Source organism: Mizuhopecten yessoensis, unplaced genomic scaffold (assembly GCF_002113885.1).
Source record: "Mizuhopecten yessoensis strain PY_sf001 unplaced genomic scaffold, ASM211388v2 scaffold11127, whole genome shotgun sequence".
Classification (NCBI taxonomy): domain Eukaryota; kingdom Metazoa; phylum Mollusca; class Bivalvia; order Pectinida; family Pectinidae; genus Mizuhopecten; species Mizuhopecten yessoensis.
The window spans coordinates 57,893-83,818 of NW_018408893.1; the positions used below are offsets into that span (position 1 = coordinate 57,893).

The 25,926-nt window shown below is 35.3% G+C and overlaps 1 protein-coding gene across 3 annotated transcripts; it reads left to right on the forward strand.

Annotated features, from left to right (window-relative positions):
* Nucleotides 1–1,293: 1,293 nt before the first annotated feature.
* Nucleotides 1,294–24,199, forward strand: LOC110466270 (N-fatty-acyl-amino acid synthase/hydrolase PM20D1.1-like). Of its 3 annotated transcripts, XM_021522670.1 has the most exons (12): nucleotides 1,294–1,576; nucleotides 8,554–8,786; nucleotides 11,321–11,407; nucleotides 11,657–11,793; nucleotides 12,833–12,952; nucleotides 14,137–14,212; nucleotides 16,142–16,203; nucleotides 16,362–16,440; nucleotides 17,322–17,393; nucleotides 17,584–17,749; nucleotides 18,645–18,879; nucleotides 23,794–23,879. In XM_021522670.1, exons 1-11 carry the CDS (start codon nucleotides 1,312–1,314, stop codon nucleotides 18,872–18,874), a joined length of 1,527 nt encoding a protein of 508 aa, XP_021378345.1. In that variant the 5' UTR covers nucleotides 1,294–1,311; the 3' UTR covers nucleotides 18,875–18,879; nucleotides 23,794–23,879. The 3 variants fall into 3 exon arrangements, with proteins under 3 accessions (XP_021378345.1, XP_021378344.1, XP_021378346.1); XM_021522669.1 differs by lacking the exon at nucleotides 18,645–18,879 and having other exon boundaries at nucleotides 23,794–24,199; XM_021522671.1 differs by lacking the exons at nucleotides 16,142–16,203; nucleotides 16,362–16,440; nucleotides 18,645–18,879 and having other exon boundaries at nucleotides 23,794–24,199.
* The last annotated feature ends 1,727 nt before the right edge of the window (nucleotides 24,200–25,926 follow it).

The following is a 25,926-nucleotide window of genomic DNA, read 5'->3' on the forward strand; positions in this document are numbered from 1 at the left end:
TTGACAGGAAGGAACACACTTTATGTAGGAACATGACGGCAGTGAACACAGTTAAGGAGATATATGACTACAGGTAACAAATGGAATCATTTCAAAGCTAGAGTAGATAATAGGGAAATCAGTTATGGGAAAGCAGAGATCAAACATGACAACAGGGAATGAACGTAAATAAGGAACAGGACAACAGGGAATGAACATGGCAGCAGGATGAACAAATTAGAAACATGACAGCAGGGAATGAACATAAACAAGGAACATGACAGCAGGGAACAAAGTAGGAACATGACAGCAGGGAATGAACATAAAGTAGGAACATGACAGCAGGGAATTATCATAAAGGAATAACATGATGGCTGGTATTCAACATAAAGAGGAGCAGTTGACAGCAAGGAAAACACTATTTAGGAACAAGACAGCAGGGATTAAACTAAAGTAGGAACATGACAGCAGGGAATGAGAATAAAGAAGGAACATGACAGAAGGGAATGAACAGAAAGTCCGAACATGTCAGCAGGTTGAAGATTCTGCTAATTGTATGTAGGTGGTGTGCATGGTGCAGGACTTGCGTCGAAAGGTTAAAAGTTGTTAAAAACTGGATAAAAACAAAGGTCCTCAGAGTTTTGACACACTGGCCATGAAGGCATCCAGTGACTGACGGCGAGGGCACTATGATGTCTGGCGGGAGGGCGTTCCAGTCAGAGTGAGTCTCTCGAGCTCACCGTCCTGGGGAAGAAGGACAACTTCCTTGTGTCGATCCTGCTTGTGAGGAGCTGGTAGGAACTGGCATGGACATATCTACCGAGTCTGTGAGGTAATAGCAGTCTACCGCCTTTACTTATCGCAACCTAATTAAGGCCTCAGTCGATCCTGTACAATATGGTAGTCAGTCGAGCGTGTGATATGGCGTCTTTTGAAATTTCTATTGGAATATTCTGTATACCAGGTTAAATATATGATTAAAATTAATACCATAAAAATTTGTATACACTTCTAGGGGAAAATGGCAATTAAAAATCCCAGATGCTCATGGATACACTAGGCCTAACTGGTAGTGTTCTTAAAATGGCATATTTTGAGTTGTTCTCTCGGATGAAATCATTAGTTCTCAGAATACAGGAATAGTGCAGCAAATTCACTGGCTGGAAATACTCATTTTTTGTTTATTTTTAATTCTAAATAGGGAGACTTGGCAAGTATGCATAATCCTAATACTTTATGCACTTATATGATTCCGGTTCCGTCATCCGGTCTTAATTTCGAGAAGATTATAGTCGCCTTGTCACTTCCAACCTTGCGGACGTTGAGCTCACGATGCAACAAGTATTGAAAAGAGTTTTATTACTACTATCTAATGTTACTGGCATAGTCATAACCGTGATTGTTATTCGGACCTTGACGTTTTCCGTGCGGACAGACGATGTGACACCGTGTGCCAAAAGTGACGAGGACTTTGTGCAGGCGACGGATGCTGTGGTGGGGAGATTTCGCCGGGCGTTGAGGATGCGGACTGTAGCCACATCTCCACACGTCTACGATAGAGAGGAACTAATGAAGCTAACATCTTTTATCAAAACTGGTACCTTGAAATAAGGACAAGTATTTAAAAAAAAATGTTTGTTTAGAAATTTGCAGTAGGTACATTCGCGTTACCGGTTGAAACGGTTGAACCGGTTGAACCTGTAAAGAAAACGACAGGTACAGATCTGGACCGAGGCTGGCCTCAGGAAAATTTGGCACGTTTAGATTGAGGGGTCCAGACGTGCCTGACCGAAACTAAAATGCTGACTATTGCCAATTTGCGTTATTTCTTTCTAAAACAATGTCAAGTCACATGTAGTTTTTAAGTTACGTTATGTAATTCAGTGGACGGATGAAAGAAGGTCATAATATTCTTGAAACACTGTTTTTTATTCTCCGAAACTGTGGATTTTTAGCTCTGCTTTATAATAGAATGGTCCAAGTGTGTTCGTTTATCGTGGAAAATTTCTGCGCCACACGTACGGTTTCAACCGGGATACGCGAATGTAGCCTAGGTAGAACCATTAGAAAACGAAAGCAAATAATGAATAATATTGGAAAGAAACGGAACGCAATAGAATGAAACGAAAGTAAATGAGAAACCATAATAAAAAGTTTCATTCAGGCTAGTGTATCAGGTCATCATCACGTCTTCGACAATTTTTTCAGTCGTTATTTGTGGACGTTTTTGGGTTACCTACAAATTACGCAGTTGTTCCGCGAGTGTGGAAAAAATGCGGAAAATGTGTGGATTTTTTATTTTTACGCATGTTTTACGCAACTGCGGAAACGGTGGTGTGGAAAATGTGTGTAAAATATGCGGAATTTTGACTTAGTCATTTTCAAATGCGGAAAATATGTGGATTTTTTATTTTTATGCATATTTTACGCAAATGCGGAAATCATGATGTGGAAAATGTGCGTAAAATATGCGGAAATTTGACTAAGTCATTTTTAAATGCAATTTTGGACTTAGAATAATTTCAAGGTGTAACATTCTGGACTTAGAAAATTTTTCAAAATATATGAGATTTTCAATGGATTTTTTTCCCCTGGTTTCTGTATGCCAACGATATTTTAATCATATGAATAGTAGTTTCTTCAAAACATATGATTAAAAAGTTCATGCAAATAAATATCCGGGTTAACAAGATTGATTATAACTTGAAAGAACTTGTTTCATAATTGTTTTAAAATAAATAAAGTATATATTTTAACAGTGTCTCATGGTCCTGACACTCAATGCAAGGACTCACTCAAATAACAAAGTTACCAGTTATTTGGTGTTACCATGCATATGGTGCATACAAATCCTTATTGGATTCTGAGGTTTTTTTATCAATCAATGTGTTTTATTCAAATATTTGGAATTATTTGGGTTCATTTGTCAGGGACAAATGTATATAAAAAGCACTAGAAGCAATTTGTATTTAGCTGTTTACATTGTAATTATGTATACTTATACATGTAGCATGTTCTAGGTATGAACATTTTAAAATCAATGGAAGCGCAGTTGCTGGATAAACCACGTCACACACACGACCATGACAAAAAAGTGCCTACATGTAAAAACAGACATTACCATGTGCTGATGACATGACAATCAAATGACATCATAATGTCATGGCATGAATTTGTATGTAATTAAGCCTCCAGCAGTAAATGTTATGTCTTAGGCGGGTCAGGAGACAAGAGTTGGCCACAAATATGACTTTGCATTGTGTAATTTTGAATGTTTTACAAACTGTACAAATTTTGGAATATAGAACCAGTGGCCAACTGCAGTCAACTCCTGATCAACCCACCTTCTCCTGATTAATTAAAGTGTGAGGAAAGACCCAAAACAACACCAGAGTTCAAGTTCCACAAGTTTATTACATATTTAAATCATAGTGTGGTTTCATTGAACAGAAATGAAAAGAGCAAAACAAACAAAAATCAGTTAACTGAAATGTAAAGCCTGTACAAACAGTGGAATGAAACAAATTAGAACACATGGTAATAAAATATAATTGAGGAAAAACATAAACTTAACAATTGCAATAGTGAATGTATAAGACATTGACTGACTTGTTAAAAGGACTCGCACAACTAAATTAGCCAATCAGCAAGTGTTTCATATGTTTGTAGTTCCAATCTAAAATAAGTTCCGGCTAATCATTCGGCCACTGAAGGAGTTTAATAAGGAACTGATGACAGATTTTTAGATAAATGAAATGTTCAGGTATTTAACTTTTGAAAAATATATACTTTTGATATATTTCCATGTCTGTCTGTATGCAGATTTGCACAGGGCAAAATGTCTGGGGGCGTTTCTGTTTTGGGTCACGGGGTTTGCTTGTAAACATCCAGTTGTCAACTTCCTGACGCTGTGACACTCCAATATGCCACTAAACCTACCAAAAAAGTCATTTTGTAGCCTTTGCAAGGTATGTTTTTATGAATCTAGACAGTTAATTGTCACTTGTTTTGAACTTCAAATATTAAAGTTATTAGCTAAAATGTTTGGTAATAACATATAGTAAATGATTTAGTTGTGAAAGTCCTAAAAGGCCCAATTTGGTCAGTATAATTATAATAGTCTAGAATATCTGACACTGTACACATCATGGTATATGTAGCTATGTACCATTTGTTCAGTGAGATTGGTTAGACTTCCACCATCCCTCCTAAAATAAGGAAACACTACATAATAAACACCACAACATCATGTTAATTCTGGTGTCAGAAGGTCTATGTTTTTTAAAATTTAAACTGCATTGTAACTAAGTACAACCTATACCCTGGGGATAAATCTGCATGTCACTCTGTTTTCAGAGAGTAGCCTAATAATTACATTACGACAATAGACATGAAAGTGACAGTATACAGAATAATATCAACCTAAAAGTGATGTTTCAGTTGTACGAGACCAATACTGGCCTAATTAGTCAGCATTAGATGCTCAATCCTTTTTGATTACATTTGGAAAACTTGAAACATCTTTACAGCCTTTACTGAAGTCCATATGCATGAATACAAGAAGTTCTTTCATCCACTTTGTTGGGATAACTGCATTCTCTCTGAAAAATATGTAGTTCATCTGGTTTGAGATACATGTAGTTTGAGATGCATGTAAAGGACAAATTATGGAATTAACATAAAAATATTCAATAACATCACTTTGCTAAAACCCCCAAACAATTAATTGAAACATTTAAAAATGATGTTACAATCTTATTACCATCTAAAAATGATATTGCGATATATGTACTGCTAGATAAATATTTTAATATATCAGTGCTGCAATATTATTGCACACCCCTAATTAAATCAATGAAAACATTTTGCATTCAAGCCATTTTGGTATCTGTGGAGTGTAACATATAGAAAGATTGTCATTCGAAAATCAATGTGGAAATTGTTCCTCTGTTCCTGAACGGAAACAATTCTTGTTTAAAAATATAAAGACGTTCGCTCGTTTTGTAACCCAACGCGATCTAGTTAACCTTGTCGAGTTCCAGGAGAAATTGAAATTATCATGTCTGATTGACCCTTTTTCTTTTAAGGGCTGTGTCAGTCAAAAACGCTTACCAGACTGTCATCCATGGTGCAATCATGATCATGATGATATAATTTTAATTGTGAGTCCTTGCGGTTTGTCCTGGCATGATTCTTCAATCATATAAACCTTATCAGAAAGAAGGGCGTGGAACGTTTGGTAAGAATTGTACAGCTGTTAAAAATTGTATACACTGTACGCTGGCTTTTTATCCCGGTGAGTGTCGATTGTCTTCTCAAATGTATCTTGAAAACCCACACAAACTCTTCTCAAAACACCGATTACAACCGGAAGTAAATATTATGGATCTTGGTCATTAAAACGTTTCTAACCATATCAAAGGGCTTTCCTTCAAAACGCCTTATTGACCCTGACGACAACCAAACTTTTCGCGCTCTTTTACAAATCGGATTTGTGTGTTGACAGCCGACAGCGTTCACGAACTTCAAGTCACCTCATGATCGGTTATCTGCACATCATATCGCAAATGTTTGAAATACACATATGCTATACTGATATGTATGTTTATGTGTGCTGTGATCCATATCAGTGTAGCATATGTGTATTCTGGACATTTGTATTAAATTGTAATGAACCCCTGTGGATGAAGGTCTGCCGGTCATTACATCAAACGGAGGATTCGTTATCTCCTTCCTAGTGATGGTAAGAGCAATGTCAGATAAATAAAAGCCCAATGAGAGTCAAATTTACGGAGACAGGGGCATTTTTCGATCACAGCTTTCGTTGTTGGTCGTCAGATCGTAATTGCTACGTTCAATTCGTTTTACAAATTCATAAAATAAATTCACGTAACTATTCCTACAAACTGATTTACCAAATTTTGTATTGTATATGAAACATTTGTATATATGAAAAGTTCAGATTAGCAAATTGACAGTCTGCTTGATAAAAAAAATCCCAAATGTACAATTGCACTGCCTGGGTTTAAATTCAGAGTTCATATATATATAATGATTCATTTTAAATACTTTAATTACAATTTATTATTCATGGATCAAGCATAAATATTGCATTACAAATAAAGTCAAATAACAAGCCATCAGATAAAAAATGTGTTTGTGATTTTATTTTCTGTATTTTAATATATTGAACCTGTAACTTATTGCCTGCTCTTTAAATTTTAATTTGTGGAATTACAACACAGGCATTAAATCAAATGTTTCTGTCAATAAAAATAGTCCTGACAAAAAAAATCACACCCTTACTCTTGAAAAAAGAACCAATGTATTTTTTGTAAGAGTAGGGTGTGATCTTTTGTGTAGGGACTATTTTTATTAAAAAAAATATAATAATAATAATAAATGCCTGTGAATTACAATAAGTTCCAACTTCCAGTAACATTGTCAGATTATTTGAAGAAAAAAAATAACACTGCTCATTTTCACTTGATCATCATATTACCAAGCCCCCCTCCCCACAAATCTTCCAAAAAAAGTACCAAGGACTTCAAATAAATTTATTGTTGTAGTGTCAACTATTGGTCGTATTGAATTTAGGCTTTTCAAAGTTGTCAGATTTCATTTTTTTTTTAATTGAAGCAGAGTGAGTGAAGTCTAGGGGCTATTGTAATTAATTTCACCAGGTGACCAGTGTGTTGCACCATCACTATTGTCACCCAACACAAATTACATGTTTACAAGCTGAAGGGTAACATAAATTGCGGCTTTCGCTTTCTGATTGCAGTGGTAACAAATTTGAAATTATAAAGTATACATAGACAACTGGTGACAATGAAAATTAGACACAAAAATATCAAAATATTCATTACACGAAATAGAAAACATAAACAACAAGACACATGGTGGCCAAAGTGGATTTTGACTACCTTACATAAATCCTAACTGTCCCTACTTAAATTTTTAATTACAAGAATACTCTTATTGTGATGCGTCTACCAATCATGATGTGGCGGCCTCGCTACCAACATAGTGAACATACTCCAAAGTTTATTCCAACATTTCTGCGCTCTACACGTGAGCTTATGAGCCTTCTGTCCATAGATCTAGAACCCATCACCAAGCGAATTAAACTTTAAGCCACTACTTGAGTGCTGTCCGAGAGCATGCATTGTTATCTGTGATGTCATGATGATCATACATTAGATATCACATGATTATCCGTAAACGGTCACTCCAATATAAATTGTATCACCTTCCCTTTGTTCCATCATGGTTATCTTTATGTTACATGTTTAAAAATTAAACATTTTGCTGTGGGTGAATACATTGGTTACCTAGCAATGTATTCACCAACTGTAAAATGATTAATGGTTGTATGATGTCACAGATAAAAATACAAAGTTTCCCCCTGATTTTTAGTACTAATAAGGGAACAAATTTTGTCAAAATTCACTGTTCTGGAGAAACCGGTAGATGTTTCCAAATACATAAAACCCAACTTATCCTGAACTTGTTGCAATTGACTTATATAATTCTTTTTTTCCTATTCTTCAATCGCCCTGCATACCTGGTGGTATCCAGGTAAGGGATAAACAGAACCAACCTAACCTAAACAAGAAACAGCATTGGATCCCTCCCTTGAAATATAGTACAAAAAATTGGTGTACACATACAAGGCACTGTTCCAGCTGTACATGAGTACGTGGTTGGGCAGTGCTAGAATTGTTCAATGATATATAGCTGTGAACGCTGAAATAGCAGCACCGACTGTAATTTTGCTCCCCAGGGTCAGTTGAGAAAGATATTGGCTAGTTGCAAAGGCCCTATAACCACGGATAATAATTTGTGAACAGCTTTAAGACGACCTAGATTGTTCTAAAGTGGCATATGATTAAACCTTAAAATATTCTAAATATTGCTAGACAACAAATTTTTCAACAGTTGGGACACTTTATTATCAAAACTACAACAATGCGAGATGAAGGTTGGTCCAGAAAGTACTGGCTCTGCTGGCCGGAAATTGCCGGAAATGGCCGACGTAATTTGATTGCCCTGATTGGTCAATATTCAGTCAGGCCCCGCCCACGACGTCACTCAATTTCCCGCATTTTCAGAGGGAAATGGTTTCAAAACTATCGCACCCCTCCAGACGAACTCTTTCCCTGGCATGCAGTTCGAGGGGAAATAGCTTGTTTATGTGGATACTTTTGTATAGTGTAAAATAAGTAGAGGTATAATAATATAACCTACATCAGTGTGTGATAAAAGTAATATATCAAATGTGTTCACCTGATGTCTCTGATTGCACTCATTTATCATGTCTATATTTCAATTAACCCTTTCACCCCTAGGTAACTTTAGTAGACTCTACTATGCATTGATATTGCAGAGCTCCATTATGGGTTAAGCTGAAGCCCTTCTGAAATGCATCCAATCCTCTAGCTTACGTGCAATGCACTCGTGGGTTTTGACACAACAAATTAACACATGTGTTGGTACTGCCTTCATTTATTTCTACTTCTGTCTACATACAAGGTAAATTTTCTCATGTTCTTTAAATATTTTGATTTGCAGCGTATCCTCATATTAATTCCTCACCATTTGTCACCTGTGAAGATGTGGCAAATTACAGTATGTTGTATACTGTGTGGGGAGAGAACTCCAGTCTCACCCCATATATGATAACGGGACATCTTGATGTTGTGCCTGCCGACTCAAGTCTGTGGGACTATCCTCCATTTGGGGCAGAGATTCATGATGGCTTTATCTATGCTAGAGGAACTATTGATGACAAACATATTGTCATGGTAAGCATGTTAATTAAAATTTGAATCTGTGTTTTCATCATGTTTTCCTAATAATAATAAGTCTTCAGGAAGGTCAAATATCTATTTCACCCAAATATGTAAAAAATGATTCCGGTAATATGACATATGTAACTGTTCTTCCATTTTTAATTGCATGATTTTGTAGTTGTAGTGATCAATCAAATTTGCTATTCTTTGTAAATAAAAAAGCTTGTAGGTATATGGAGAAGGATTTTACCAAGATTTGTAAAGTTTCTATCTCCATAAGTGCTTTTTTTTTATTTAAATCATGAGTATTTGTAATTGTATTCATTTTAAGCACTTTTCAAGCCATCATGCTAACTAAAATGAATGAATAACTTGAAGCATAGAGTCGTAAACACTGTTATTTATTACGTTCAAGGTTATTTTCTCAAAAAATTGTCTTTTTGTAAATGATAAAAGAATCAATTTTCTTGACATTCTAGTATTAAGCATTAGCACAACATGATCCTCTTATATAGAAACTGTTCATATTACACTATTTTTAGCCCACCATCAACTGATGGTGGGATTCAAATCACCCTGCGTCCGTGGTCCGTCGTCCGTCCGTAAACAATTCTTGTTATCGGTATTTCTCAAGAAGTACCGGAGGGATCTTTCTCAAATTTTATATGCAGGTTCCCCTTGGTCCTAAGCTGTGCAGGGCAACTTTTGAGACTGATCGAATAAACAACATGGCCGACAGGCAGCCATCTTGGATTTTGATATTGAAAGTTTGTTATCGCTATTTCTCAAGAAGTTTTAGAGGGATCTTTCTCAAATTTTATATGTAGGTTCCCCTTGGTCCTAAGCTGTGCAGGGCATTTTTTGAGACTGATAGGATAAACAACATGGCCGACAGGCAGCCATCTTGGATTTTGATAGTAAAAGTTTGTTATCGATATTTCTCGGGAAGTGCTGGAGGGATCTTTCTCAAATTTTATATGTAGGTTCCCCTTGGTCCTTAGCTGTGCAGGGCAACTTTTGAGACTGATCTGATAAACAACATGGCCGACAGGCAGCCATCTTTGATTTTAATATTGAAAGTTTGTTATCGCTATTTCTCGGGAAGTATCAGAGGGATCTTTCTCAAATTTTATATGTAGGTTCACCTTGGTCCTGAGCTGTGCAGGGCAGCTTTTGAGACTGATCGGATAAACAACATGGCCGACAGGCAGCCATCTTGGATTTTGATATTGAAAGTTTGTTATCGCTATTTTTCAAGAAGTACGGGAGGGATCTTTCTCAAATTTTATATGTAGGTTCCCCTTGGTCCTAAGCTGTGCAGTGCAACTTTTGAGACTGATGGGATAGACAACATGGCCGACAGGCAGCCATCTTGGATTTTGATATTGAAAGTTTGTTATCGCTATTTCTCAAGAAGTACCAGAGGGATCTTTCTCAAATTTTATATGTAGGTTCCCCTTGGTCCTTAGCTGTGCAGGGCAACTTTTGAGATTGATCGGATAAACAACATGGCCGACAGGTAGCCATCTTGGATTTTGATAGTGTGGGTTTGTTACCGCTATTTCTCCGGAAGAACTAGAGGGATCTTTCTTAAATTTTATATGTAGGTTCCCCTTGGTCCTAGCTGTGCAGGGCAATTTTAGAGACTGATCGGATAAACAACATGGCCGACAGGCAGCCATCTTGGATTTTGATAGTGAAAGTTTGTTATCGCTATTTCTCGGGAAGTACGGGAGGGATCTTTCTCAAATTTTAAATGTAGGTTCCCCTTGATCCCTCGTTGTGTATGTTATATTTTGAGACTGATCATAAAAACAAAATGGATTAAAGAACTAAACAAACAGATCTTTCTCATATTGCAATGATCGATTCTATTTCTTTCACATTAAGTACTGTACTAGTAAATATGTGAAATGACAAACTCACTTTGAAGGTTGACTTTCATACACATCAGTATTAAGTTTAGATCAAAAGTTACCTCAAGGTGCATTTACTGTTAACATGACTCGATCAAACAAATTAGAGGAAAGAAGAGAAAAGATCGAACTGACAAAGAACTAATGAAGATGGTACAAAGGTGGGCGCCAAGATCCCTCTGGGATCTCTTGTTTAAGTTACCCGAGGAAGGTCGGGGCATGCTGCAGATGACAGTTGCAGGTGCTTATTGGAGTAATTTCATTTTTAAAACACGGTTAACTGGAAATTCTAAATTTAGAGTCTTATCCTTTTACAGTGAAGAACTTCTTTCAAGTTGTGTGTATTCACTGGGCATGTGGATACATGAACCTGGGTTGTTTATAGTGTTGCCTTATGGCGGCAAATACTTTGAAAAATGTGGGCAGTTTGTATATGGAATTGGCAGGGAGACTGCCAGTGACCAAGTAGCTAGCTCCATTGTTTACAGCGTCCAGCTAGAGCTTACAGGTCCCAGGTTCAAAGTCTGCCTAGCTGTACGTGTGTTGCATTTTCCTATATCTGTTACAATAGTACATAGTTTGAAATGGTGTCTAGTTTATATATTATCAACCATTTGTTTTCATTTATAGGGTGTTTTGGAGGCTCTTGAACACCTACTGTCCCAAGGGTTCAAACCACAGAGATCGTTCTACATCGGCTTTGGACATGATGAAGAGGTAAGTAAGTGGTAGAAGTACGAAAGGACATAATATCTTAACTCTGGGCATGGAAAAGAGGTTTAGTTAAAGGAACAAATAATGGAGGACTATGTTCCACCTTGACTTGGAGCATGGAAAAATAGGTAAATAAAAAGGATAAAAGTGAAGGATGTTCTACCTGGACTCTGAATGTACTACAGAAAGGAGAAAGCAGTCACAGAATTATAATTTGCGTTTTAGTCTGAACAACGTTTTTGTTTATGATAGGTGACTGGTTTAGATGGAGCTAAATCTATCAGTGACCTATTGTGGTCCCGAGGGATTCGTAAATTGGAGTTCCTGGTGGACGAGGGATTGACCATTGTAAACAATGTTGTACCAGGGATAGACAAACCTGTAGCACTGTAAGTAATTCTGTGACACTTTTTGCCAACTTTCTTTTTGCCAGTGGTAATAAATCATTTGATTTAAATGGATGGGACAGTTGTTGACACCATGGTTATAGATTACATACATTTTGTTTCATTTTGGTGTTTCTTGTGTTCCAAATGTACATTTTACTATCAAGGAGTATATCAAGATGAGGAATTTAAAATATGTTTGAGATTTGTTATCTGTGCTACTGAAAGATGAGCAAATGTAATTATGTAAGATCTTTTCACGACCTTTGTAACTGTCCGACACTGAACTGGCTTATCAGTACATCAGAGTTCATTTGTTGTCACAATACACGTTATACGATATAATATTATCACCTTTCCCAGTCATTTAAGGATTTAATGCATTTAATGTCTTGAGCCAAATTTATGAACTGCAAAGCAGTTCATTTTGAATTTGTCTCAAGACCCATTGAGGTTTATACAAACCTCAACAAAATGGGATTCTATCCTTATATTTCCATTCAGAGCGATATTGATATTTGTTCGGATAATTTCTAAAATATCGGTCTTGTGCAAGTCTAACACCACGAAAGGTAACAACACTTATATGATGTCATCACTCACTGTGAGACGTCATCCTGGTAAGATGAATGAGCAAATTAAGATGTAAATTATTTTTGGAATTCAATTGAATACTTCTGACAAAAAAAAAAAAAATGAAAACAATCTATGAATGGAACTACTTTCCGCACTCCGCTGAATAACAGAGTAATCAGGTTGATAATATGCTGATGTATTCATACACTGGCAACTGAAAAGTTCATTGAAAAATAACCCTTAAAATGTTAAGTAGGTATATTGAGTCCAAGTTCAGAAATGTAAATATATTAAAATCAATGACTCTTTTACTGTAGTGTACATTGTTTCAAAAAGTACTATTCAAGTCATTTTGTGTGGCAAAGTCCAGCTTGCAGCCATTGGTGAAATCAAAAGCTATCCACCAGTCACTGTCCTAGACTATATCATATGACATATTTATTCATAACTTGTGTCTCTCTCTTAGGATAGGTACCGCAGAGAAAGGGTACCTGACCCTGAAGTTGAATGTGAAATGGGACACCGGCCATTCCTCCATGCCCACAAAGGAGACTAGTATTGGAATTATGGCTAATGCTGTTTCTAAGTAAGACATAGGCTTTGTCAAAGTTTTGCTTTTTACACAATGTACGTGTTAAACGTGTCACGTTTCAAGACCGACTGGTCCTTTTGTCAAGCTATGACTGAATGAGATATCTGTATTACTTACCTGTACAACGATGTGACAAAATCGTATATTCTTCATGTCAATCAACCAGAGACATTTCCCCTATCGATATAGGGAGCATATAAACACTGCATCAGATAGGTAACAGGTAGAGTGTAGATCTAGCCCCCTCTCCTGCTAGATAAAAGGTAAATAATAAAAATCAGTCACTCAGTCATAGCTTGACAAAGGGACCAGTTGATCTTGAAACGTTGCAACACATTTAACACGTACATTGTTTGTGTAAAAAGAAAAACTTTGATATCATATATTTCCAAACTGATGATTATTATTGAAGATAAGACACAGGTTTTGCTTGATTTGTTGTATGTCAGTTAAGAAGGTTTTGCTGGCCACTTGACCAGGACTAGCCCATTCTTGTTGATCTAGTGAAACTGAATATGGGTAACAAGGTGCAACACATGTGATTGGACATGTGCCATTAACGCTCCTCCAGTTCTAACACATGTGATTGGACATGTACCATTAACGCTCCTCCAGTTTTAACACATGTGATTGGACATGTACCATTAACGCTCCTCCAGTTTTAACACATGTGATTGGACATGTACCATTAATGCTCCTCCATTTTTAACACATGTGATTGGACATGTACCATTAATGCTCCTCCAGTTTTAACACATGAGATTGGACATGTACCATTAATGCTCCTCCAGTTTTAACAGTTCTGAACATCACCTAATGATTACTCTTTTTTGGTAGATTCTAAAAAAAAGAACCTATGAAAAACTAAAAACAGAAACAAGATAAAAGGCATTATAATTCTGAAAAATTGATAAAAAGCAATGGAATAGTTGATATTTTGGAAATTTCAGAAACTTCTGCCTTTTTTTACAATCTGCAATGCAAATCTATGCGAAAATAAAAAAATTATTATGTACATCAAATTTACTTTTACACCTAATTATATCAGTAAACAACATAATATATATTAACCAGGTGTGAAGGATAAAAGTAACACTGGGTGAATATGGCAGGTTGAAAGTTTGACTTGGTAAAAATTCCTCGATTTAAAGCAAGTCTATTTAATATTATATTGACAGACTGACAAGAGACTGCCACCCCAGCATGTTTGGATTAGGACCAGAGATTGACACCTTCCAACACCTCGCCAATCATGTAAGTCTCCTAATGTTGACAAGAAATGGTAACCTTTTACTGAATATATGTGTAAAAGATGTGGATTAATTAGGTTGCCTTACAAGCGTCAGCTGTAGGGAATTTCCCTTTAGCTCAGCGGTAGAGCATGGGGCTGGAGAGCCAAGGGTTGCGGGTTCGAGCCCCAGTGACGGCCCTATCTTTATCACTATTCCTCGTCCTATTACATATGTGATATTACTTCTATGTAACGGTTTCCAACACACTTAAAGGGAGAGGGATCAATTTACTGCCTTCTACACAATCTTATTTATCGTCATGGAATAAAACACACTAAAATCACCAAATTTATACAATAAATAGTTACAACCACTGTTTACATGCAAATGCAGTAACACCTAAAACACTAAACATCACAGGTTCCAAAGGTTTCTTTGAGGAATTGACAGATATTAGATAAAATAGATTCAATTTATGTGGAAATGAGATGTAGTTGGAAGTATAGTTACACTTCATATAACCTAACAGAATGTAAAATTTATTTTATATGTTTGATGCGTTACTTTCTCTTAGTCAAAATTTTAATTTGTAAACTAGCTGGGACATTAAAGAATATTTGAAACGTACAATGTAGAGGTAGTGGGCAGATTGAAGTGTGGTTATAAGGGCTAAAACAAATTTCTGGTTCTTAGTAACCAGATCCCATAGATTTTATGAAAGAGAAATTTTCAATAAATATGCATGATTGAAGTGAGTACAATAATATCCAAAACATCTGCAGGTTATGACTAGAAAACGTAACCTGAACAGAATTCCAGATTTTGAATTGGGGTTGTCTCCCCTATCCCATATTACACAATGAATTGGTGCTTCAGTATATGTTTTGACTATAACACATTTTAAGTAATAAAGGTTTGGAGAGGACTTAAATAGGCAAAGCCGGATGTCCAATCTCTTTGACATATTAGAATAAAACTTGTTAAAATTGAGATTGAAATGGTCCGAAACCACTGAGGTCATAACAGTAAAAATGTTGAACAATCTGCAAACATGGTCTTTTTTCTAAAGGTCCCTCTAATGTCTTGTGTGGTGTTATCTGACCTATAGTTTTCTAGGAAGACAGCTAGGCTATTAGATTTGTTGAATGAAATGACCTTGACCCATTGTTAAGGTCACAGGTGTCAGGTACGTTTTGAAGAATAATGCCTTCAAATGGCTTGTTTATAGAACCATATGAAGTTTAGGTTAAGTTCTATGTATGTGCTATGTCTTGCTTGAATGAAGAGTTATTATGGTTCAAATACTTCACCTGCACCCAGTTCAAGGTCACAGGGATGAGTTTTAATAAAATACTCAAGCAATATCTTCTAAATTGTCCTTAAGGTATAGAGTAGTGATACTTTCCTTACCTGGTTTTTGACATATATTTTGCTAGGAAAATATGTTACTAAATTTGTTTAAGGAAATGAGTATAACCTCCTTTCAAGTTCACATATGAGAGAAATAAGTTAAAATCTTTCAAAAAAGATCCAGAAAGTCTAGAAGAATGTTTGGTATGTTGGTAGTGTAAGTTGGCTGAAATTCGATTCACTTTGAAAGTCACAAATGTGCTAACACTATTCAGTATTAGGTGAGCAGTACAGGTCAGGTTGGTTTCTTGTTTAAAGTTTTGAAAATAGTTCGGGAACTAACACACCTATTGGGTGAAATACAGTATAAAACAAACAATATAGTATAATATCATGTATCTTAGTTATAATACATTCCAATAAATTTTCTATGGACTAAAATCTACTTTGAAATGATGTAATAACAAAGTGTTTTTGTCACTTGGTCTTTCAATATATATAAAGTTATATACATGTATATAAATACAAATATAATGATTATCAACAAGTTATCATTTGTCATTTCAAATCTCTGTATTTAATTCCAGTTAATTATTTACAGATGAAGTGGCCATATAGAGTTGTGATGTCTAACCTGTGGCTGTTTAAACCCATCATATCCTGGTATGTTGCAAAATCTTTATTGCATTAAATTTAATACACATCTAGATGATGCTAAAAGAGGTTCCATTTCGTTTGAGATTTGAGAGGATTCTCAATTCTTATCCTGTTCTAGCTGCCGTGTTGCTTTTTTCGAACTCCTGTGACCATTTCCATTTCAGGGTTTTGTCAAAGAAGCCGTCTACTAATGCCATTGTCCGTACTGTAACATCCGTCACCATGATAAATGGGGGTGTGAAGGTAATATCATACAACAACGACTGACATAGTGTGTTACCTGAGGTAGTCCTACAGCAAAACGTGTGCTGTCAAGCAGTAGTAGTTAATTAATCTAGCTGAGACAAGATGTTCATTCTATTACCTGATAGGAACAAAGTTTTGGAAGGTTTGCAAACAATACTTACAAGAATTTATACATAATACTATGGTATTTCAAAACAGAAATTGTATCATTAATAGATATATTATAGCAGCCTCCCAAAATACACACACCTACACTACACGCATGCATCTTGCACACAGGGAAGGCCGTCCTTAAATGACCTTAGCTGTTAATAAGACGTTAAACAAAATCAAACAAACAAACAAACAAATAATAGATATATTGGCATTTTACTTTACATAGTAAAAATCCTGGTTAATAGACTGATTTATGTTGTAAACTTTGTAAACAATACATCTCCAGAACACACGTAGGCATACACACATAGGGAGATATTAGCCAGGTGGCATAGGACTAGTAGTTAGCGCCTGAAAAAGCAGCTCCTGCGAATTACTCAAAAATCGTATTGATTAACATACATGTTTATATGTTAATTGTATTGATTGTATAAATTGTTATGTATATCTGTGTACTGTAAAGCGCTTTAAAGTGGCTTATTATAGCTAGGTAGCTATATAGGGTGGTATATCAAATGTTATATATTAATATTATTTATTATTATTATAATGTATTGTGAAACCATGCAATCCTGATACAAAAGGGACTTGTAAAATATGAAACTGGTTGTGGTTGATGATCTAAGATGCTTATGACCTGCAGAATATGAAGCTGGACATGTTAGATTTTCTAAGATGTATACTTGTGCTTCCTAAGAGGATGGTTGTTGATGTTATTCCAGGTGAATGTATTACCTCCGGAGGTGACAGCTTATGTCAATCATCGGCTCCATCCTGCTCAGTCTGTACAGGAGGTAAGATTGTACAAAGTTTCATTTAACACTTTCGTTTTGTTAACGAATGAACTTGAACTTTTTCTTTTTACTGTGAAAGATTTCAGCTGTGTATTTACAAATAAATTCTAAATACATTTTTTAATTTCTACTCTTTTTTGATGAAAAACTTTTCATGTTAAATTTGACTGGAAATTTTAAAATTATACAGGTTGTAGAATTTGATCGTCAGTTAATTGGAGATGACCGCGTCCAGATAAGTATTGAGTCGGCTATGGAGCCCCTCCCCATGTCGCCCTATGGGGACGATGACTTCGGCTATCAAACTGTAAAATCCAGCATCAGGCAGGTCTGGACAGAGGCTGCTGTAGCTCCAGGTCGGTCTAATTTATTGTAAACTTTGGAAAAAATATTACCTTACTGTTTGTAAATGTTAAGGCTTTTTGCCTGTAATAAATTTAAATTTCATTTAATATGACTCGGTGCAGTTTTACAGATAAGTGAAATGAGTTTGCTATAAATATTTTGCATGTCAAAAAAGTGTTCAAACATTAAGATAAAATTTCAAAGTAATAGCCTTGTACAGAATATACGTTTTAGTTACCTTGTGTTGAATACAAGCATTAAGGTAAAAACAAAGGTTTAATGAGGTTATTATTAAATCTTTTATTTAACAAATTAACAATATTAGCATGTGCATGTTGTTTATGTCTGTATTTCTTACCCAACTAACTTTTGCTACTTCTACTAACCAATAGACATTCTTAACTTATAGTTGTGGATTCTGATCCAGCTTTTTAATAAAAATGGACATAATGAACAAACACTTTACATAATATTGTATAGATTTTGAAATTTTCAAGTGTCGTGGATTTGTAGCTTAGATGGATAACACTTAATCTAAAGCCTGTATACTTGCATCATGTTCCGACATGAAAAAAATTGTAAAGGAGAATAGAATATTAGCTAGCAAGTATATAATAAGTTTGCATTTTTTTGTTTAATACATATGCTATCAAAAGTTGCAGGTTTATGAATTAAATATAAACAATAATGATCAGCCCCAGACACTTCTCGTCAGTAACAGAACTACCTGTTTAAACATTGTGGTCCAGCTTTGAGAAATACGAAGGGATGTATTCAACATTTAAATGGCGAAATATTTTGTACCAGATATGCTAGTTCAGTACAACAACTTGCTATTCTATGAATATGTTAATATGTTGGTTTTGATTGTCAGGATGACAATTAGTATGTTGGGATATATTACAGGAGTAATGATAGGAAACACGGATACAAAATACTACACTCGACAGACACCTAACATATACAGATTCAGCCCTAGTGTAATGTATCCAGACGACCTGAAACGATTCCACGGCAACAACGAACGCATCTCCATCAAAAACTTTGAACAAGCCATCAACTTTTATGTTCACTTAATACAAAACAGTGAGAAGGATGCCATCGGTCAGCTCCACACACACACTGAGGAGCTGTAACCTAGGTCAGCCTTGGTTATTACATTATCTCTCACACAAACCCACTCTGTCACAAAAATATGTTTCCTGATTGACCAAACTCTTCAGCTACTCTCCTACCACAACACATCATCACCTTATTTTCCTGCTTGATCAAACCATTCACCTCTTTCCCTGTTTCAACAAACTCATCAGCCAACCCTGTTGAACAAATTTATTCTCTCATTTCGTGTGCCAGAAAAATATCTTGGGTTAGAAGTTACCTGTAAGATATGGCACTGTACCTGGAAACTTATATCGATCCTAAGTGCCATAACTACTGTGCAGTATTTACTGATTATAGGCCATACCCACATGCAGATAAATTTCATTTACAGATATTAATTTTTTGTCACAAAAGATAGCCTTGCTCACCATCTTATTATATCCACATTCCACACCTCACCAACTGAGTGTCCACTTGTCTTGTTGCAGTATAACATGCCAGTCTATCTGATATGAATTGATTCTGATGAAACTCGTTCAATATTTACACAAAGACATTAAGTTTGAAGTTGAACAAAATCAGTGCTTGATTATATAATTGGCATGCCGGGTATTTGCACTATAACTTTATCAAGTATGATTGGAATCTGATAAAACTTAGTCAATATTGATATCATACTAAGACAGGATAATTTCCAAGTTGAACAGAATCTTCATATATTTCATTGGACGTTAGCCCTTGATCATGAGGTACTCTTGTTTTACCTAGTGATGAATGGCAATACAATTTATACAATGTATATACTCTATCAATGTAGTAATATAACTTGCTAAAGGCCAAAAAATTGTGTTTCAAGTTTCATGATAAAAAAATTAGGGAAGGGAGGTATTTCTATTTTTTAACTACACAGCTTGTATAAATGCCAGTTTTATCAATTGCAAGTTGTAGGTTTCATGAACATTATTACAAATCCAAACATTCACGTAATCATCTAGCAATTGTCTATGTATAGTGCATATTGTGGGTCCTCAGTAACTTCAAAGACTGTAGTTGAATTCATTGATTGCATCAATGTATTGTGTGCTTTGTATATCTGTGAGCTACTAATGCACTGACCATTACACTTTCTGCACATATGAAATTTATAGCTACTTTACTAACAAATTGACTTATACTTGACTCCATCATACAAGTGAACTAACCATGCATTTCTTTGGTGCTGAATATGCTGGCCTCTTGACAGTTTTTATATAATGAGCTAAAATTTTAAATTATCTTATTTTTGATAGCTTGTTCACCATTAATTTGAATCAAATTATAACTGAATTAACCAGTTACTTAATTTCAAATTTCATGAGAACGTATTGATTTATATATTATAAAGTGATGCATTTTCGGGTTCAGTATGTATAAATATCATATACTGATTTAGAACAATTGATTTTTTCTTTATTGATACATGTACATATTCTTTAGAATTATCAATCTTAGGTACAAATATCGCTTATTGCTTAACACACAACCTACCCATTGTTTTCTCAACCTAAAGATTTACAATATATAGAAAAACTGAGCCGTTAAAACATCTATGACTAATACAGGGTGTCTCATGGAAATGAGTGCTCATCAAACTTGTTGTAGATTTGTTTAATTAACAAACAGTACAGAAATTAAATGGCTTTTCAAATAATAATTCATAAAACGGCGTCTAGACAAAGAAAAAGTAAAATATAGCTCACTGTAAAAGTCAAACGTCAAAAGCAAAGTCAAACCATAAAACAATGATAAAATATAAATTCTCACTAAATAATTAATGGAATATATCACCATACCTGCTAAAGTTCAAAATGGACAAAAGGGAAAGGTTAAGTATTTTGGAAACATCAGCCCTGGTCAGCTATGAGATCTTCAGAGCATTCGTTAGTGCTTTATTGAATCCATCCTCGATATTAAGGGGTTACGCTCACTTTCGCTCTCTGCACTCCTGGAATATGTCATAGTGGCTTTGAAGTCCGGCGTCGCTCCTCTGTAATCTTCAAAGGACAGGTATCAGCTTAACGATTGGTCAGTCTTTTTACCCTTAGACCAATCAAACAGCTATCTTCGGGCCTTCAATTTTGCTATGACATATTCCAAGGGTGCAAAGAGCGAAAGTGAACGTAACCCCTGGATATCGAGGATGTATTGAATCAAGTGTGGTGGAAGGTAACAGGTTTGACTCTCAGTGTCAAGAACGGGGAAGGGGTAACTAGTAAAAGACTTCTAAACAAGTAAAATATACCAAGAGATATTTTGTTATATCAGGGCAGAAAAACATTGATTGTCTGTCTCAAATCAATTGTTATATATTTGTATTTCAGAAACAAAATATGATAAAGAGTAGTCGAAGTTTGCTTTACATAGAGAATAATACATGCCTTTTTCCATATCACACCCAGTATCACCCCGAGACTGCAATATCAGCCCAAGGGCCGAAGGCACGAGGGCTGATCTTGGTCGAGTGTTGATACTGGGTGTGATATGGAAAAAGGTGTGTTTTATTCTGTTTATTACATATTTACTAATAAAAACTACTATCTTATTATTTAATTTTCTTTTTGAAATATTGAAAAACGAAAAAAAATCCAAAAGTGGTGTGATATGGTTTTGCGGGCTGATACAGGTTTTGGGGTGTGATACGGCGGGGGCTGATACGGGTTTTGGGGTGTGATACGGTGAGGGCTGATATGGGTTAGAGAAATTGTATCGTATCACATATACAAAAAACCTGTATTTATCAGTAAGTATGTAATAAATGATCTTATCATCACAAAATCTGCTACTAATATTCAAAATGTAAAAAAAACACCCATAAAGGCTTTAGAGATTGAAAACTAAAGGTCAACTTCACAAGGTAGATAGGCTAGAGTTATTTCAAACAAATCTTTTGCTATACAACAAATAAATGAAATAAATGATTTTGCCAAAACTGCTACAGTTGTTAGTTTATAAGACTGCAAGTCTAGAACAGTTGAAGGGGGTTTGATAAAATATACTGTAAAGAGCATCCAGGAGGGAGCAAGAGGATGGAAATGAATGGTGTATAGTCCTCATGGAGGCACATGGGTGGGGCCTGGTTGGTGAATTTCATCCCAATAGGGGTCATAGGGATAAATCTTTGAAACATTTACTTAGTCCATTTGTTCAGTTAAAAGGATTTCAACCCAACTTGGTATGAAGCATCGCCTAGCAAAAAAAGTTTGTTGTTGTATAAATATTTCAATTTAATAAGTTTGTAGACCATTACTTTTTGAAAAGCTATCAAATGAAATTTCTCTGGTCAGAAATCCAGATAAGCAATCGAAAACTTTGGAAAATACAGCAAAAATGTTTTTTTATATAAGGGGTAGAAGCTAGTATAGTCCTTGTTGAAGTTGTACTTGAAACGTTTTAACAGTGATGTTTTAAGGAATTCTTACACTGTAATTAGTGTTATTACAACGTTTTAACAGTGATGTTTTGAGGAATTCTTACACTGTCATTAGTGTTATCACAACGTTTTAACAGTGATGTTTTGAGGAATTCTTAGAAATTAGTGTTTTTTATCACAACGTTCGTGAAGTATCGCTGTAGAGAGCTTTACCTGTTATTTTACAGTAAATGAACATTCTATATATAAACAGGAGTAACGATTGGTAACCACCATTCTATTTATAAACAGGAGTAATGATTGGTAACCACCATTCTATTTATAAACAGGAGTAATGATTGGTAACCACCATTCTATTTATAAACAGGAGTAATGATTGGTAACCACCATTCTATTTATAAACAGGAGTAATGATTGGTAACCACCATTCTATTTATAAACAGGAGTAACGATTGGTAACCACCATTCTATTTATAAACAGGAGTAACGATTGGTAACCACCATTCTATTTATAAACAGGAGTAACGATTGGTAACCACCATTCTATTTATAAACAGGAGTAACGATTGGTAACCACCATTCTATTTATAAACAGGAGTAACGATTGGTAACCACCATTCTATTTATAAACAGGAGTAACGATTGGTAACCACCATTCTATTTATAAACAGGAGTAATGATTGGTAACCACCATTCTATTTATAAACAGGAGTAACGATTGGTAACCACCATTCTATTTATAAACAGGAGTAACGATTGGTAACCACCATTCTATTTATAAACAGGAGTAACGATTGGTAACCACCATTCTATTTATAAACAGGAGTAACGATTGGTAACCACCATTCTATTTATAAACAGGAGTAACGATTGGTAACCACCATTCTATTTATAAACAGGAGTAACGATTGGTAACCACCATTCTATTTATAAACAGGAGTAACGATTGGTAACCACCATTCTATTTATAAACAGGAGTAATGATTGGTAACCACCATTCTATTTATAAACAGGAGTAACGATTGGTAACCACCATTCTATTTATAAACAGGAGTAACGATTGGTAACCACCATTCTATTTATAAACAGGAGTAACGATTGGTAACCACCATTCTATTTATAAACAGGAGTAACGATTGGTAACCACCATTCTATTTATAAACAGGAGTAACGATTGGTAACCACCATTCTATTTATAAACAGGAGTAACGATTGGTAACCACCATTCTATTTATAAACAGGAGTAACGATTGGTAACCACCATTCTATTTATAAACAGGAGTAACGATTGGTAACCACCATTCTATTTATAAACAGGAGTAACGATTGGTAACCACCATTCTATTTATAAACAGGAGTAACGATTGGTAACCACCATTCTATTTATAAACAGGAGTAACGATTGGTAACCACCATTCTATTGATAAACAGGAGTAACGATTGGTAACCACCATTCTATTTATAAACAGGAGTAACGATTTGTAACCAACATTCTATTTATAAACAGCAGTAACGATTTGTAACCAACATTCTATTTATAAACAGGAGTAATGGTTGGCAACACGGACACAATTCACTACACACCGTTCACCCACAACATCTACAGGTTCAGCCCTACGTTCATGTTCCCCGACGACATTCCACGCTTCCACGGAAATAACGAACGCCTCTCTGTCCGTAACTACGAACAAGCCATCAACTTCTACAAACATTTGATACAAAATGCTGATGTTAAAGTATTGCCGACCCACCACAAACATGGAGATGAACTGTGAACAGTAGGATTATTATAATCAGTTTGATAATGCTGCACAATTTACTTAGTATGAAATGATTTAACAAACAGCATGTTGAATAATTTTTTTAAGTTTGATCTATTCTGTACTTTATGTGTTTGTAAAGTTCTGTTAGGTATTTGTTTGTTTACTCATTCACCCCTGAATTTTCATAATGAACTATTCCAACATTTGAATTAGAAGAGTTCAAATGTGTCTTCAGGGGTAAATGAGTTAATGCATGGTTGACTTCAGCAATATTTTGTTACACCATGTTATGTCATATAATGTAAAGTAATTCAGCGACAAGACATGAGAATCGTATAATTATCAACCATTGTAAAGTAATTCAGTGACAGACATGTGAATCGTGTAATTATCAACCATGTAAAGTAATTCAGCGACAGACATGTGAATCGTATATTTACCAACCATGTAAAGTAACTCAGCGACAGACATGTGAATCATATAATTATCAACCATTGTAAAGTAATTCAGCGACAGACTTGTGAATCATATGATTATCAATCATGTAAAGGAATTCAGCGACAGACATGTGAATCGTATAATTATCAACCATGTAAAGAAATTCAGCGACAGACATGTGAATCATATGATTATCAATCATGTAAAGGAATTCAGCGACAGACATGTGAATCATATAATTATCAACCATGTAAAGGAATTCAGCGACAGACATGAGAATCGTATAATTATCAACCATGTAAAGTAATTCAGTGACAGACATGTGAATCGTATAATTATCAATAATGTAAAGGAATTCAGCAACAGACATGTGAATCATATAATTATCAATCATGTAAAGGAATTCAGCGACAGACATGTGAATCATATAATTATCAACCATGTAAAGGAATTCAGCGACAGATATGAGAATCATATAATTATCAACCATGTAAAGTAATTCAGCGACAGACATGTGAATCGTATAATTATCAACCATGTAAAGGAATTCAGCGACAAGACAAAGCAGGTGATGATCAGTGCATTGGTTGGAAGCGAAAAGTAATTTAATGTGTATATTAATTCATACATGCCATTTGAAATAACGAGGTCACAACAACATAATTTGTGTGAGAGGAAAGTGAAATGCCAGTCATTTTCATTCAATAAACTAGGTCCCATCAATTCCCAACTTTATGACTATAAATATCTAATGTAATTTAATTCTAATAATGTATCTATTACATCCTCAAAATGGTTGTAGTCCGTTTCATTTTCCTTAAAGGACATTTAACGATTGAATCCTCCGCAATGGTATCCTCCGCAATGGAATCCTCCAATATAAAGTCCTGAACTCTATCAAAACATTAAGAATGGCGCTATTCATGCTCAGTCTCTAAATGGATAGAACTATTGGGGCAGTTTATTTTACGTGGTTGTAATGGTGAAATTTCCTGTAAACACAAAATTCCAGAAGAAAATTGAAGCAGAATTACAAAACCACAGGACAGACATGCCTTGATCAAGTTCCCTGGAAAACTTTATCAGACCACCAGGAGTCGATCTGTCCCCATTTCTCAATCATTAGGCTAGTCCATAAAGTGAGCTTTTCTGTCAGTTTCATCCAAAAAATGTTAGATAAGTTTGTGGGGTACGTACTAATATAAAGGCCCTAAATGGACTGTATAATGCCAACTAATTAGTCTCCGAGTCCTTTTATTATAACCTTAGTCCCTAAATTGTCTATACTACCATCATTACATAAAGATTTTTAGGTCACCTGAGACAAAGTCTCAAGTGACCTATTGCGATCGCCTTTTGTCCGTCGTCCGTCGTGCGTCCGTAAACAATTTACATTTTCGACTTCTTCTCCAAAACCCCTGAACCAATTTCAATGAAATTTTGCAGGGACCTTCCATGGACAAAGGTCAACAAAAAT

What these genes read in the sequence shown, in the direction of transcription:
- LOC110466270 (XM_021522669.1), top strand. Translation starts at nt 1,312, where the DNA reads ATGCAACAAGTATTGAAAAGAGTTTTATTACTACTATCTAATGTTACT. An exon ending in CTGCTCAGTCTGTACAGGAG is followed by an intron (nt 17,394 to 17,583) that starts GTAAGATTGTAC and finishes AAAATTATACAG; the next exon opens with GTTGTAGAATTTGATCGTCA. An exon ending in AGAGGCTGCTGTAGCTCCAG is followed by an intron (nt 17,750 to 23,793) that starts GTCGGTCTAATT and finishes ATTTATAAACAG; the next exon opens with GAGTAATGGTTGGCAACACG.